Consider the following 14968-nt stretch of genomic DNA (forward strand, 5'->3'; position numbering starts at 1 on the left):
GGACCACTGTGGAGAGCTGCGGGGGGGGGGCTTCTGCAGGACTCGCCTGGACCGTTGCAGGCTGCACCGCCTCTTGGGCGCTGTCCCTTTGGGGGGCATTGTGTCCAGCAGAGCACTGCAGAACTGGAAATATCCTCCTGCCTGTCCAGGTCTAAGGACGAAGGCACACCTGAGCCTTTGTGTATATTATTTTCTTGTAGCCCTGAGATGTCCCCAGTTGATGTCACTAAAAACCTACCGCACAGAGCCACAAGTGTTTCAGTCAGGGCCTAATGGATACTTGATGCAACTGGAGACACAAAGGGGCTGCTGGGTGCTGGCTGGCTACTGTCCCGTATTTGGACACCAGAGGAGAGCACCACAGGGACTAGGGAGGTGAGGGCTCACCCTGAGTGATGGCAGAGCCAGAAGATGTCAAACCCCTTCAAGCTTAGGAAACCTTTGAATTGTTTGCTGAAACAGGGCTCAGCTATGTAGCTCAAGCTGGCCTGGAACTCCTGAGTGCTGGGGTTACAGCTATGCTCCACCATGCCCAGCTGCCACTTCCTGCTTTCTCAGGACCCACAGGGCTCGCCTTTAATAACAGCAATTGGTTTTTTAATTCACTTGTTTTGGGAGTGGTAGGGCCGGATGCTACTGTATACATGTGAAGATCAGGAGATAACCCTCCAGAGTAGTTCTCACTCTCCACCACGTGGGAGCCCAGAGACAGAGCTGAGGTTCAGGTCACCAGGCACAGCAGCGAGGGTTAGAACCCAGGTCCGAGTCACCAGGCACAGCAGCGAGGGTTAGAACCCAGGCCTGGGTCACCAGGCACAGCAGTGAGGGATAGAACCCAGGTCCAGCAGCGAGGGATAGAACCCAGGCCCGGGTCACCAGGCACAGCAGCAAGGGATAGAACCCAGGCCCGGGTCACCAGGCATAGCAGCGAGGGATAGAACCCAGGCCTGGGTCACCAGGCACAGCAGCGAGGGATAGAACCCAGGCCTGGGTCACCAGGCACAGCAGCGAGGGTTAGAACCCAGGCCTGGGTCACCAGGCACAGCAGCGAGGGATAGAACCCAGGCCCGGGTCACCAGGCACAGCAGCAAGGGATAGAACCCAGGCCCGGGTCACCAGGCATAGCAGTGAGGGATAGAACCCAGGCCTGGGTCACCAGGCACAGCAGCGAGGGATAGAACCCAGGCCTGGGTCACCAGGCACAGCAGCGAGGGTTAGAACCCAGGCCTGGGTCACCAGGCACAGCAGCGAGGGATAGAACCCAGGCCCGGGTCACCAGGCACAGCAGTGAGGGATAGAACCCAGGTCCAGCAGTGAGGGATAGAACCCAGGCCCGGGTCACCAGGCACAGCAGCAGGGTTAGAACCCAGGCCTGGGTCACCAGGCACAGCAGTGAGGGATAGAACCCAGGTCCAGCAGCGAGGGATAGAACCCAGGTCCAGCAGCGAGGGATAGAACCCAGGCCCGGGTCACCAGGCACAGCAGCGAGGGATAGAACCCAGGCCCGGGTCACCAGGCACAGCAGCTCAGGGCTTCTACTCTGCTGCCTCCATCAGCTCATGTCAGCCTGCTGCTAGCAGCAGTAGATAAGAGTGTGTCTTGGGAGATTCCCTGGGGCTCTCACAGTCCTAGAATTTTACTGTGAGCAAGCATGAGGCTCTGATACTGGAGGGGGGGCGGGGGGGCGCGTAGATGAGGGATGCTCCCTTCCCCCACCCCCAGGCTCTTAGGTTTCCTCCCTAGTCGCAGGTTAGGGATGCTACTCCAGTTCTGCCTTCTTCCACTAGGGGTCACCACGTCCCTCACCAAAAAGGCTCCTGAGGCCAGGGTGTGGCCAGGGCAAGCTGGTTGCTGGGGTGCCTGGGCCAGCCGGTATTTCCAGAATACTGGAGAAACCCAACCCAAGGGCGTGTGAGTGTCCTGATTGTGTGAATCAGGAACTTCTTTCTCTGCAACCCCAGTACCAGAGTAGGAAACACAGCCTCCCGGTTTGTAGCCATGTTGCCTGCGAGAGCCCCCCAGCCACGGAAGGTTCTGAGGAGCCAAGGAGATGCCAGGCTCTGCTGGAATCCCACCGATTCCTTTCTGATGGAACAACCAAGTCCTCAACGAACATTCTGGAAATGACTTTCCAAAATTAATCTTTTGCTAACGACAGTCACCTGGTTTCCTCTAACACACTGCCTCTATGGAGAATGATGGTTTAGCAACCCAGACGAGACTTGAACTGGTCCTCCTGTGTGCACCTTCTGAGTGCTTGGATGTCAGTTGTGTACCCCCACATCCAGCCACCACTTCTTGACTTGTTTAGAATTTTTTTTTCCCCAAATGTTAGCTTCCTGGTACTGCAGGTAGTAGCTTTCTTGGAAGCTGCTTCCATCCACTATGGAAAGGCTTCTGCAGGGACTGGAGAGATGGCCCAATGGTTAAGAGCACTGTCTGCTCTTCCAGAGGACCCAGATTCAATTCCCAGCACCCATATGGCAGCTCACAACCATCTGTAACACCAAAGTATCTGACACCCTCATACAGACATAAAGAAAAATAAACCAAAGCCGGGCGGTGGTGGCGCACGCCTTTAATCCCAGCACTCGGGAGGCAGAGGCAGGCGGATCTCTGCGAGTTCGAGGCCAGCCTGGTCTAGAAGAGCTAGTTTCGGGACAGGCACCAAAGCTACAGAGAAACCCTGTCTCGAAAAACACACACAAAAAAAAAACAAAAAAAAATTAAAATATTAAAAAAAAAAGGCTTCTGCAGCTCTTCCTGATGACCCATGGGGGAGTGTGCCCATACTTGGTGTGGTGGCTAATATCTCTCAATGTGGACAGCTCCCTCCCCAAAGCACTCCTAAACACCCTTTGAGAATGGAGGTGTGTTCACACTTTCCCTGAGAAGACAGGGTGAAGTGTTCGAAAACAGCTGTGAAATCCTGGCCTCCAACAATAGGCAAGCCAGTGAGAACCAGGAATGTAGCACCCATCTCTTTTGAAGCAGGGTCTTCCCTTGTAGTTCTAGCTGGCCTTAAACTCACTACATAGACCAGACTGACCTGGAAATCACGGAGATCTGCTTGCCTCTCGGCCTCCCAAGTGCTGAGGTTAAGGGTGTGTGCCACCACACTGGGCCTGCAGGTGGTCCTTTGGAGCCATCCAGGGCTGCTGACTTGGCCTGTAGCACTTCTCGCCTGGCCATTGGGAGAACAGTGGACCGTTGTGGACCATGAATGTGTACTCGTGCTGGCCAAACTCCCACACACATCGGCATTCCTGAGGCCAGAGGTCAACTCGGCGGCAGAGGAGGAGTAAGAGCAAGGCGGTGGTGGCGCACATCTTTAATCCCAACACTCCGGAGGCAGAGGCAGGCAGATCTCTGTGAGTTCGAGGCCAGCCTGATCTACAGAGCGAGTTCCAGGACAGCCAGGGCTACACAGAGAAACCTTGTCCCCCAAAACAAATACACATCTGCCATTCTTGGGTAGAATGTGTCTCTGTGATGTGTCAGCCTACTTAGGGCTGGAAGTGACATTTATTGTTGAGTAGGTCTCTAGCCTTCCCTGAATAGACATGATTCCTCTTGAGTTTATACAGTGACAGAGAAGAGGCCAGCCGTCAGCCCTGGGAGCTTCTGCGACTGGAGTCCCCTGCCTCCCTCCCGTGTGTGTGCATGTTAGGCTTGAGGGCATGTTCAAGCTTGTGTGTGCTCACCACTTACGTGTGGAGATCAGATCAATAGCATTGGGTGTCACCCTTTATCACTCGATCTTAATTACATTGAGACAGGTCCCTGTAACCTTGGTTGGTCTGGAACTCCATAAGTAAGACCAAGCTAGCCTCGAACTCAGAAACCCTCTGCCTCCTGAGTGCTGGGATTAATGGTGCGTGCCTCTGTAAATCCTGAGACAGGGTCTCAGAAATTAGCTTTCCAGTTGGTGGCTGGGACCCACCTGCCTTTGCCTCCCTTTAGTGTTTGGGGTGCCAGCTCTCACTGCTGTGCCAGCTTCTTATATGGGTGCCAGAGATTGAACTCAGGTCCTTGTGCTTGCTCAACAGGGACTTTACCCACTGAGGCATCTCCCCAGCCCGAGGCTTCTCTTCATGCAACCAGAGAACCGGTGACACCAGAAATTATATTTTATTTAACATTGAAAGGACTAACATTTCATACAAGGGTGAGAGTAGCCTTCTAATGAAAGCACCTTGTTTGGTTTTAATTCCCTCCAGAGACACAGGCCAGCCCAGGACCTGTCAGCTGGGAGGGCCTTCCCGACAGTGCTGTGCCCTCAAGCTGAGAATTAGTGCAGCTCGCTTGTACACACACACACACACACACACACACACACACGCTTTAAAAGGTGCTTGATGTCATGTACAGAATTTGGGGCCATTACTAGAGATATTCTGCGTGTTACATAAACAGAACACAAAATCAAAAAGAACCACCAGGCTGCAGTTTCTAGAAACTTCCTGGCAGGAACAGAAGCTGTTTAACTTTGTGTGAACATGTCTGCTATCACCACAGGTGTCACCGGAAGGCATCAGAGCCCCCGTGAAATATTGGGGCTGCTCTCACCGGCTGAGCTACTCAGCCTAGAGGGAGGAGCTATCACAGCTTCATATCCCGAATAAGAAAAAAAAAAACGGGCAAATGTCAAGTTCCTTTTATTTTCATCTCTAAGTCACTTGCAGGGCAGGTTCTTTTACAGTGAGTCGTTCTTGTAACAGCTCTAGCAGCTAGGGATGACAGGCAGCGGGTCCTGGAGAGAGGGGATGCTGAGTTCCCTGGGAAACCCTGCACACCCCCCTCCCGGTCCGATTCCACAGGATTCCCACAGTGGACGGGGCAGCTCAGAGAACCGGCCAGAAGACGCTCATCTGCCATCCTCTGGACATAGGTAGTACAGGCAGTTAGAAGAGAAGGGAGACAGGCAGAGGTTTCAACAGTCACGGACCGGCCGCTTATCCCTTTTATCTTTGTGGCAAGAGCCGTTCTTAATCCAGGCAGGAGATGAGAGGCACGGCCTTCATGCATTACCGAGGTCTGCAAGCAGACCTGTAAAAACCACTTAGCTTCCTCAGGGAGGGGCAGCGGTCAGCCCAACTTAGTGAAAACCCGAGGCTCTGGTGACCTGCTGAAGTCGGGTTAACTGTGTCAGAGCTGAGGCCCTGATGTCACCCTTAGGTACCAGGCTTCCATTTTGTTCTCCGAGTCTTCCTCATGGGACTAAGGGCACACCTGCTACAGGGAACAGAAGCTGTGGTTCATGGACCAGCCCCACGGGGGGCCCAGAGGACAGTGTGCAGGACCCTGGGCTTGGCCTTGCTTGGGAGGAGGGGGGGATGGAGAAAGCTAATCCTTGCTTGCTCTTGATATCCAAAGCCAGGCCCTTGTCCCTGCACCTGGCCCTGGTACCCCTCCCCACCCTGGCACCCCCCCCCCCCGCTATGAAGTTAGCAGTACTAGTCTGCAGCATGGTATGCCAGCCCCAGTTTGTGGAGAATGTCTGAATCTATGCAAACTTTGGACGAAACCCAGGCCAGACCTGAGGACATGCCCTTTCTGTCCCTGTCTCTGTAAGACTCCCATGTCTTTGATCCTCTGACATGATGCCAAGCTACCAGCTGCCCAGAAGAGGATGCCAACTTCCTCAAGCTCATGCTAACAGGGCGGCTTTCGCTGGGGCTTCCGTGCCGGGAAGGGAGAGAAGCTGTGTGGCTCTAAGGCTTGAATGACCGACCATCTTGGTTCTCGAGCGAAGATCCGTCATGTGAGAGGAACACAGCCTCAAAAGCAAACTCCATCCATTTCTCAGGGCTTCCAGGATCAAATGCAGACGTGGTGGCTGCAGAGCCACCAGAGGGACTACAAGAGGCATAAGGTCTTTGGTGAGGAACATAGTAGAGTCCTCAAATGCTACTTATGGGCCTCAGCAGGTCCGCCTTACAGTATCGAGCTAGTGGGTGAGAGGCCCTTTGTCACAGGGTGCCATGAACAGGCGGACAGCTCACAGAAGGCGGACACAAGCAAGACAACAGGGCTGGCCCACAAGCTGGGGTTGGGACTTCAGTATGGATCTTCCTGGGCCATGTTTAGAACCAGAGTGCAGGTGGGGAGGGGCCGGATGCCCTAGTCCCACCATAGAGCCACTGGGATGAGGAGGAAAGGTGTCAGTGCCGAGATGTTGGGGGATGGATGACCAGAGGGGCTGAGGCAGAAGCCTCTGGAGAGGACACATTTGCTGACGTCCCAAGAGACACATGGGAGACAGGTGGGCGCTCAGTCCACCCAGGGCATGACTGGCCCTCCTTGGCTGGATTCTGGTAGTCACCCCGGAAACCAGTGGTGACGGCTGACGAAAGGCACAGTGTGAGATGCACAAGGAAGACCAGGCAGTCTGCAGGTGGACTGGGAGCCCAGCAGGGGCAGGGGCACACGGGCGCAAGTCCAGCTGGCTTTGTGGCCTGTGTGGGAGGGGACTGGAGCGAGGTGGACAATCCCTGCGTGGGGCTGAGGAAGAGAAATGCCCCTGCCAGGGCAATGGGCAGAGCCACGGGAGCAACGCTATGAAGAGAAGGGGAGGTGGGACAGGGGAACCCAGCTTGCAGATGAGCGGGATGCCCCGCCAGCCTGGGTGACGCTGGAGACCTGTGGGGACAAGTGGGCTGGATGATGGTGGCTCCTGGGGAGGCTCACGGGGAACTCTGGCCACGTGCACTGCCTTTAGGAACCTATAACACAAAAAGAAAGAAGAAAAGCCCCGGGTTAGAGGAAGCCACAGGTGAGGGGCAGGCACTTTGCCACTGGCAAACTGCTTGCCTTGGGGAAAAGGGCAGGGATTTCAGTAACTGGTTGCCAGAGTGGCTCTGTCGTGGAGAGCTTTCGAGGCTGTTTGTTTTGAGACAGGCTCTCAAGTAGCCTAGGGTGACCTCAGATTCTCTATATAGCTGACAATGACCTTGAACTCAAGGTCATGCTTCCACTTTCCACACTCTGGGAAGACAGATGGCTTTTTATCGCCATCTTTAGCTGGCCCCATCTCTGGACCAAAACAAAAGGTCAATAGGTTGACTACCTGCTCAACTGAACCGTGTTTTCTTTCTTTCTTTCTTTCTTTCTTTCTTTCTTTCTTTCTTTCTTTCTTTCTTTCTTTCTTTCTTTCTTTCTTTTTTTTGGCCAGGATGGTGCGAGGAAGCTAAAGAGCAAATTCTCTCTCCCGTTGCAACAGGAGGTCTCTGCAGTAAGGAGAGAGGGGAGCCTAAGGCTGCCTGCCTCACTGAGCAGCGAAAGCTCTCCATCCCAAGAGGCGAGGGAAGACAAGGAAAGCAGATGCTCCCAGCCCTGAGGACAGGAGGGATAAGAGCAGGGAGGCAGAATTATTTGGAAAAACAAAAAAGCATTTGGCTGGAAAATTCCTCAGTACCAGAGGTGAGAGAGTTACACACTTAACACAGAGAGCAATGGTCTCGAAAAAGAGAAAAATCACTTAAAATACACAGCACCAAGAAAAAATAATAACATTTATTAGAGAGGCAGATACGAGGGCACAACTGGAGGATGACAGGCAGATTCTTTTCTCTTAGGATGAGAATAGAAAGAAACAACCATGACAGCTGTATTCAAACAACTTACTCAGAACCCAGGGTTTTACAATAAACTCAAGTGCGCAGCAGCCAGCCGGACCTAGCTACAGTGCAAGAGTCCTCGGGCCTCCCCAATAGTTATAAAAACAAAAAGTGGTTAGGCAGAAGAATAACAAATAAATCAGATAGGTAAAAGACTAAAACAACACTGTTCAAAGAATCTGTTTAGTTTTCAAATTGCAATATATACAAATATCCCCTGCGGGGCAGGATTATGGGCGTGTTCAACGAAGGTGATGTAAAAAGCAACATTACCCCACGAGACTCAGAGTAATCTAGGAATTGGCAATGATTAAGTATGTCATAGATACCACACACATACACAGAAAGTGCCCTGGCATTATTTTATAAAAATCCAGAAGGTGCAGCTGGGCAGTGGCGGGCACACACCTTTAATCCCGGAGGCAGAGGCAGGCAGGTCTCTGCGTTTGAGGCCGGCCTGGTTTACAGAGCAAGTTCCAGGTCCTGTTTGGAACCCCCCTCCCAAAAAAATCCAAGAGCTGCTTTGAATTCTTGGGAGTTGGGGAGCAGCAACTGGACTTGTAGGGGTTTAGGGCATGGGGAACAAGGTTTGGGAGAGGCTAGGTAGGATACCTGCCCCCAGGCTGGGGATAGCTCCCAGGTGACTGTTAATCTCAGATATACCTTCCAAATAACAGGAAAAAGCTACAGACAGCTCATCTCTCCCTCTATGCATTTATTTATTTATTTTCTGTTGTTTTGAGACAAGGTCTCACTATGTAGCCCTCACAGAGATCTGGCTGGGGTTACAGGCGTGTGCCCCCACCACCCTGCTCTCTGGTTTCTTACACTGAGTTGTGCTTGCTTTGTGTGGGTAAGCACATGTGTCATGGCATAGGAAAGTCAGAGGTCAACTCTTGGGAGGTGGTCCTTTGCTTCAGCCACGTGAGACCCAGGCTTGGGGACAGATGCCTGTCTCTGCTGAGCCATCTTCCCCTAACCACACCTCCAATCTCCCTTTTCGGACAGCAGACTATAGGAGGAATTTCTATCATTACCACTAAGGAGGCAGGAGCTATGCAGTATCACTCAGCGCAGACAGTGTTGGGCCCGTTCGTGTTAGGATGCTAGGGTTCGGTTTAGCAACACACACTTAAAACTGTGACCACCCCAACTTACACAAGGGAAACCCCTCCATTTCACCCAGCAAGCTGTTCACCTGAAGGGGCCCTGGGATGATTGACTTTGAATACACTGTGACAGCGAAAGTTACTCACAAGAAACACGAATTACAAAATTAATGTGCACTGAAGGTCACGTGGGCTGGGCCAGCTTCCTATTTCTGAGACTGTACTAGACTGTGAGGTATGGCTGCTGGGGCCTTGGAGAGGGCATGGGACCCTTTGTGCCACCTTTGTAACTACCAAGAGCCCATCACTACTTCAAAATACTGTCTTTAGCGTAGCAATCACAAGACTGAGACAGGGAGACAGAGTTCAAGGCTAGCCTGGGTTCCATAGCAAGACACTGGCTAATAGCAAGACACTGGCTAAAAAAAAAAAAAAAAATTAAAAAAGTCTTTAAGAGCCAGGCAGTTGGTAAGTACAGCTTGCTCAATGACACTTCACAGGCCCTTATGAAATTCAGGAGAAATCATTGCCAGAATCTTGAAACTGTTTCAGGATCCTGAGCCCAGACAGAGGTATAGCTGTCACTTTTAGAGTCATTGCAGGGGCTACAACTCAGTGGTAGTGAATCTGCCAGCGAGCACACGGCCCGATCCCATCCCCAACCACATTAAAAACAAACAAACAAACAAACAAAACAGCTTATTAAAATGAGCCCCTAATATAGAGGCAAAGATCTATTTTGTGCTTAATAAGATGTAAATAATTTCCAAAGTCAAACAGGAAGGACCAGATGTGAGCCAGGCGGTGGTGGCACATGCTTTTATCCCAGCACTTGGGAGGTAGAGGCAGGTGGGTCTCTGAATTCAAGGCCAGGCTGGACTACAGAATGTGTGTTCCAGGATGGTCAGAAATACACAGAGAAACCCTGTCTCCAACAACAACAACAACAAAAGGATCAGATGTGGACGGATGCAGCTCCCTGGTGACCTTGAGGTCATGATGGACACAGTTCAGTCCTGGACCACTTCTGGATATCACCAATCCCACTCTCTCCCCTCCAGTATCAGCACTGACTTAAAAATGCAAATTCCCGCATGGCCCAGATTCCTTTAGAACACGGAGACTGTTTATTTTATTCTGACTGTAGTTAGCCAGATCAAATGTGCCAGAAACCACAAATGATGCCTAGGAAGTTCAAACTTTGGGTCTTATAGTTGCCAAAGATTAAAAAAAAAAAAAAACTTCCTCTTAAAAAGGGACTTGCAGGGGCCGGGCGATGGTGGCGCATGCCTTTAATCCCAGCACTCGGGAGGCAGAGGCAGGCGGATCTCTGTGAGTTCGAGACCAGCCTGGTCTACAGAGCTAGTTCCAGGACAGGCTCCAAAGCCACAGAGAAACCCTGTCTCTAAAAAAAAAAAAAAAACCAAAAAAAAAAAGGGACTTGCAGGGGTTGTTGCGTGCAGTGGTACACCAGGTTCTGCTCATGGCAAACCTTCTGGCAGGAATAGAACCTAGTATGGAAACATCACAACCCCAGGGTGTTGGGCGACTAGCTGCTATACACCTGCCTCACCAGCTTGAAGGCACCCCACCATCGACTGAGGCCGCCGGGTGGAGCCAGAAGACTGTCATGTCATGTCAAAGTTAAATCGCTCAAGGAGCACACCTTTCTGGACATATCTTGGTTGTTTGGGACACTCAGACAACAAAAGGGCCTGAGCAGCAACTGTAAGGACACTCGGCATGGGCACTAAGAAAATGTTATCATCTTTACTAAAGGGCTGGGAGACATTTCTCAGTTCCATTGATGAAATAACAAATGTTAACGTTCATTTACTTAATTTCTACTGAGTCTTACTGTGTAGCCCAGGCTAGCCTGAAACTCGGTGGGATGCTCCTTACTCAGCCTCCTGAGTGCTGGGATTATAGGTATGAACCACCACCACACATTTTAAAAATCTACATATTTTTGTTGAAAGGAATGGAAACACTGATGAGATTTCAGACAACACAGTTGTAAGCAGGCCGGGGCAGCTCTGCACACAGCCAAGGGGGACAAGCAAACTCAGGCACGAGATGCCCCCAGTTCCCCGAGTGTCTGTATCACTTGCTCTCTGCTGGCCTCTTGAAGGCCTATGGCAGCCAAAGCGGTTGGGAGAGACAACTCCAATGCTTTTAAGGGTTTTTGTATTTGTTTTAAGTGGATTAAATATAAGTCTTAGCACCTTTGGCGTTTTTGTCTAAATAGACTTCGACGTAGGAAGTAGGGACATAGCCCTCCTCGTCTTCATTTCTGCGGATGCGAGTCCACCCATCGCCCTTGTCCTCCTCGATCACACTCAGCATCTCTCCTTCCACCACGGATATGGTGCCTTCATTCTGACCTGAAGAGGTAAAGGGAGAGGTGAGGTCTCTCGGGCGAGGCTGGAAGGGCCCTTGCAATGGTGTAGGTAGAAGCGGGATGAGATCAGTATGGAGTATGTCCCCTTGGTCCTCCGCACTGCCATGTGTTTTCCTTCCTTAGGTCCTCTGAGACCGTCCACACCTCCCCAGAAGCCCGGGTGAGTCTCTGCTCCTCTCAGGGTTTCTCCTGGGGCAGAGGTGGGGAGGGGGGTGTCCTCCCTCAGCTTCCACAGCGCCTTCTAGCAGGGCCCTCATCTCTTTCCCCTTCTGGCACTTTCTGAAGTCAAGGTTCTACTTTTCTTACTGCCTCTAGGACTGTCCCCTTGATGTCCCTAGCCCCTGGAAATGTAGCCTAGGAGATCTGGGTTCACTGGGACACTCCTCCTACTGTTCTGTCCCACGGCATCTCTGAGCACCCAAGGATCAGCCATGTCGCTGGCCTTGGCTCTCCTTCTCTTTGCTAAGTCATGTCAGTCACAATACAGCTCTGTCTTCTCCTTAGTCAAGGCCCCAAGACAGTTCTTGTTCTTCTTCATATATATATATATACACACATATACATACGTGATATATATATATATATATATATATATATATATATATATATATATTGGTATTTTGCCTGCATGCATGTCTGTATGTCTGTGTGAGGAGGAGGGTGTTGGGTCCCCTGGAACTGGAGGTACAGACAGTCGTGAGCTGTCATGAGGGTTCTGGGAATTGAATCCAGTCCTCTGAAAGAGCAATCAGTGCTCTTTACTGTGGAGCCATCTCTTCAGCCCCCCCCCCCCTTTTTAAAGTTCTCTAAGGTCATTTAAAAGTCAGAGCCAAACCTCTAGATCAGCTTTGGGATTGTATGATGGTTAGTTCTGTCAGGTTGATACAACCTAAAGTCGTCTGGGAAGAGGTCAGTGAAGAACTATGCAGCACGGTGGCCTGTGGGTGTGTCTATGGGAGATTTTTTTTTTCTTTTTTCTCCAAGACAGGGTTTTCCTGTGTAGCTTTTGGCTGTCCTGGAACTCACTCTGTAGACCAGACTGGCCTCAGACTAAGAAATCTGCCTGCCTCTGCTTCCCGAGTGCTAGGATTAAAGGTGTGCACCACGCCACCACTGTTGGGCTTTCGGGTGTCTGTCTTACAACATGATGCGGGAAGGCCTAGCCTGAAAGCGGGCGGCACCTGAAAGTTCACTGCTGTGTAAAGAAGCTTGGCGGAGCCTTCATCTCTTGGCAGTGGGTGTGAGCGCAGTTTCAGGTCTGTCTTGGCTCCCTGCTGTGATGGACTGGGATCTGGAGCCCTGAGCTAACATAAACGCCTTTTCCTCTGAGTGGCTCTCTGTCAGGGTATTTCATCACAGCCACAGAATGAAATAGGGAGGAGACAAATGGTTTGGGGAACCGTCACAGCAGGGTCACTGTGTGTGTCTGTGTGCGAGGTGGCGTGACACAAAGCAAAGCTTCATTGACGATTTATTTCCCTGAACCCTGACTTATTCTGCATCCTCTGTAACTCTGGGTGGCACTGTGTCTAGGCACACAGGACAGAGGCATGATGCTGACGGTCCACCCTGTGTCCTGGCTGATCCCACACACGGGACAATGGCATGCCTGCCGACAGCTTAAACACCATCCTCAGTGCAGGTGGAGGAAGAACTAACTAACTCTTCCTTTTTTCAACCAGGTAGTCTACTTTCCGTGTGTGTGTGTGTGTGTGTTAGTGTGTATGTATAACTGTATGTGAGAGACTGTGAGTGTGTGATGTGTGTATGTGTATGTATGTGTGTGATAGTGAGTGTGTAGTGTATGGTGGGCAGCGGTTGATGTCAGGTTGATTATTATCGATTTTCCATCTTATTTATTTATTTAAAGATTCTTTTACTGGGGCTGGAGAGATGGCTCAGCAGTTAAGAACACTGGCTACACCAGGTGGTGGTGGTGCATGTTTTTAATCCCAGCACTTGGGAGGCAGAGATCTCTGTGAGTTCAAGTCCAGCCTGGTCCACAGAGTGAGTTCCGGAGTGGGGGAAGAGCACTGGCTGTTCTTGCAGAGGACTGGGATTCTGTTCCCAGTACTCATGCGGTGACTCACAACCACCTGTGACTCCAGTTCCGGAGGATCTGACGCTCTCTTCTGGCCTTGGGCACTAACATGGTTCACAGACACACATGTAGGCAAAACACTCATTCACATAAAATAAATAATTGTCTTCTTTAATTTTACTGTATGTATGAGAAAGAAGGAGAGAGATAAAGAGAGTCCTGATCTCTGGGAGAGAGGGGTCTCCTAGTCAGTTTAGGAAGGCGGAAGATCTCCCCTGGGCAGCAGTACCTTCAAATGTGTAGAGGGCCTTGCAGGTCCCTATGGCAGGAAGTGGCTCCTCATCATCAAATTCATCATCAAAATCTGTGGCCAGCACCTTGAGCTCGCTCTCCTGGCTTTGCTCTTCTGTGTAACTACCATCTGGGCTGCTCAAGAGAGGAAGACATACAGCAACTATAGCGACCAACCTGGAGACGTGGTTCTGCCCGCACCACCATGGGGCAATGCCACCTCAGATTGTCAGCCCATGTTGGATGGTAAGCTGAGATATTTTCATGGGGGCAGAATGAGAGGTGATGGAAACAGACGCTCTTGCCTTGTGTTCATGAGAGATTCAGAACTTAGAAGTAAGTACAAAGCCAGATGGCCCCTCTGCCAGAGACGGGGCCCTACAGGTACTGTACCTCTCCCGGTCCTGGGCGCAGTTAGTGACTGTCTGGTGTGTCTGACCGTCATACATCCCACTCTGCCGGCGTGCCTGCTCACTCCGTGCTGGGAGTCTGCCCTCCACCTCAGCCAGCCAGGCCTGGAAGCAAAAACCACAGAAGACTTGGACCTGGGCTAGCCTAGGCTCAACCATGAACTGTCAGGCCTTAGCTTAGGGCTGGAGTCACTTAAAGCTGATGTTGGAAGACCTGGTTGATGTCTCAGAGCCTGCACTGGCTGGCTATGCAGGTGGTGCTCCTAGGCAACCGCTTCATCCCCCTGCAAAGCTGGGGGAGGGGGAGGGAGGCCCTTGCTTACCAGATTTACCAATCATTCCACATGGCAGAAAGTAGGCACCACTGGGCTACACTCTTGGGCAGCCCTGCAACCACAGATAAATTGCTCTATCCTTCCTTCTGACTCAATCCCGTGGCTCTGAGGTCACCCAGGGAAACCCCACAGCCCGAGGCATGTCAGTAGGGTGGTTTCCCTCTCCAGGGACATAGGCCAACACTGCCATCACAGAGACCACTGATGGGTGGGGGTGGGGGTCTCCTCGGGTGCCTGCCCAGAGGCACCCTTCCCCTTGCTGCCCCTTCCTTAGCTCCTGTTTCCCACACCTCAAACTTCTGTGTCTCCAGCCGCAGTCTCTCTATGTTCTGGGTGACTTCAGCAAGTTTGTGGTCCAAGCTGGCCGGGTCTCCCATCTGAGGGTTCTTTAGGTACACGTCTTTCATTTTAGTGATAGCGTCCCTGAGAAAGGAATAAGGACAACATGGGGACTGAGGACAGAGCCAATAGGGGTTTCTTTCTGACTGAAAAGCCCTTAACAACCCCCCCATTGGCTATGAAAGGCCTCCCATCCCCTCTTATCAGTATTGCTCTGAAAAACTAATAATAGTTATTAATATCCATTATCCTTCTGACTTGGTGACACACACTAGTAATCCCAGCACTCAGGAGGCCAAGGCAGGAGGAGCTCAAATTGGAGGCTAGCCTGGGCTATATAGTGAGATCACGCCTTTTCTCCTTACAGTTTCTTCTGACCAATTTTTTCAAAACTTCATGATGGAGGAGGGTCATTTGTCTATG

General features: G+C 51.3%; 1 protein-coding gene across 22 annotated transcripts in view; it reads right to left on the reverse strand.

The window, feature by feature from the left end:
- Window positions 1–4642: 4642 nt before the first annotated feature.
- Fnbp1 (formin binding protein 1) overlaps window positions 4643–14968 on the reverse strand; it is a 125786-nt gene continuing 115460 nt past the window's right edge. For 8 of the 22 annotated variants that reach the window (XM_075985765.1, XM_075985763.1, XM_075985761.1 and 5 more), the window contains 4 exons: window positions 14497–14629; window positions 13855–13976; window positions 13460–13596; window positions 7497–11112 (listed from right to left, as the gene is read on the reverse strand). In XM_075985765.1, coding sequence (XP_075841880.1) covers window positions 10934–11112; window positions 13460–13596; window positions 13855–13976; window positions 14497–14629 — 571 coding nt within the window. In that variant the 3' untranslated portion in view covers window positions 7497–10933. Of the gene's footprint in view, window positions 6726–7496; window positions 11113–13459; window positions 13600–13854; window positions 13977–14496; window positions 14630–14968 lie in introns of those variants that run through there. The other 14 variants (XM_075985764.1, XM_075985762.1, XM_075985760.1 and 11 more) reach the window with 3 other exon arrangements.

This window comes from Microtus pennsylvanicus, chromosome 9 (genome assembly GCF_037038515.1).
Source record: "Microtus pennsylvanicus isolate mMicPen1 chromosome 9, mMicPen1.hap1, whole genome shotgun sequence".
Taxonomy (NCBI): domain Eukaryota; kingdom Metazoa; phylum Chordata; class Mammalia; order Rodentia; family Cricetidae; genus Microtus; species Microtus pennsylvanicus.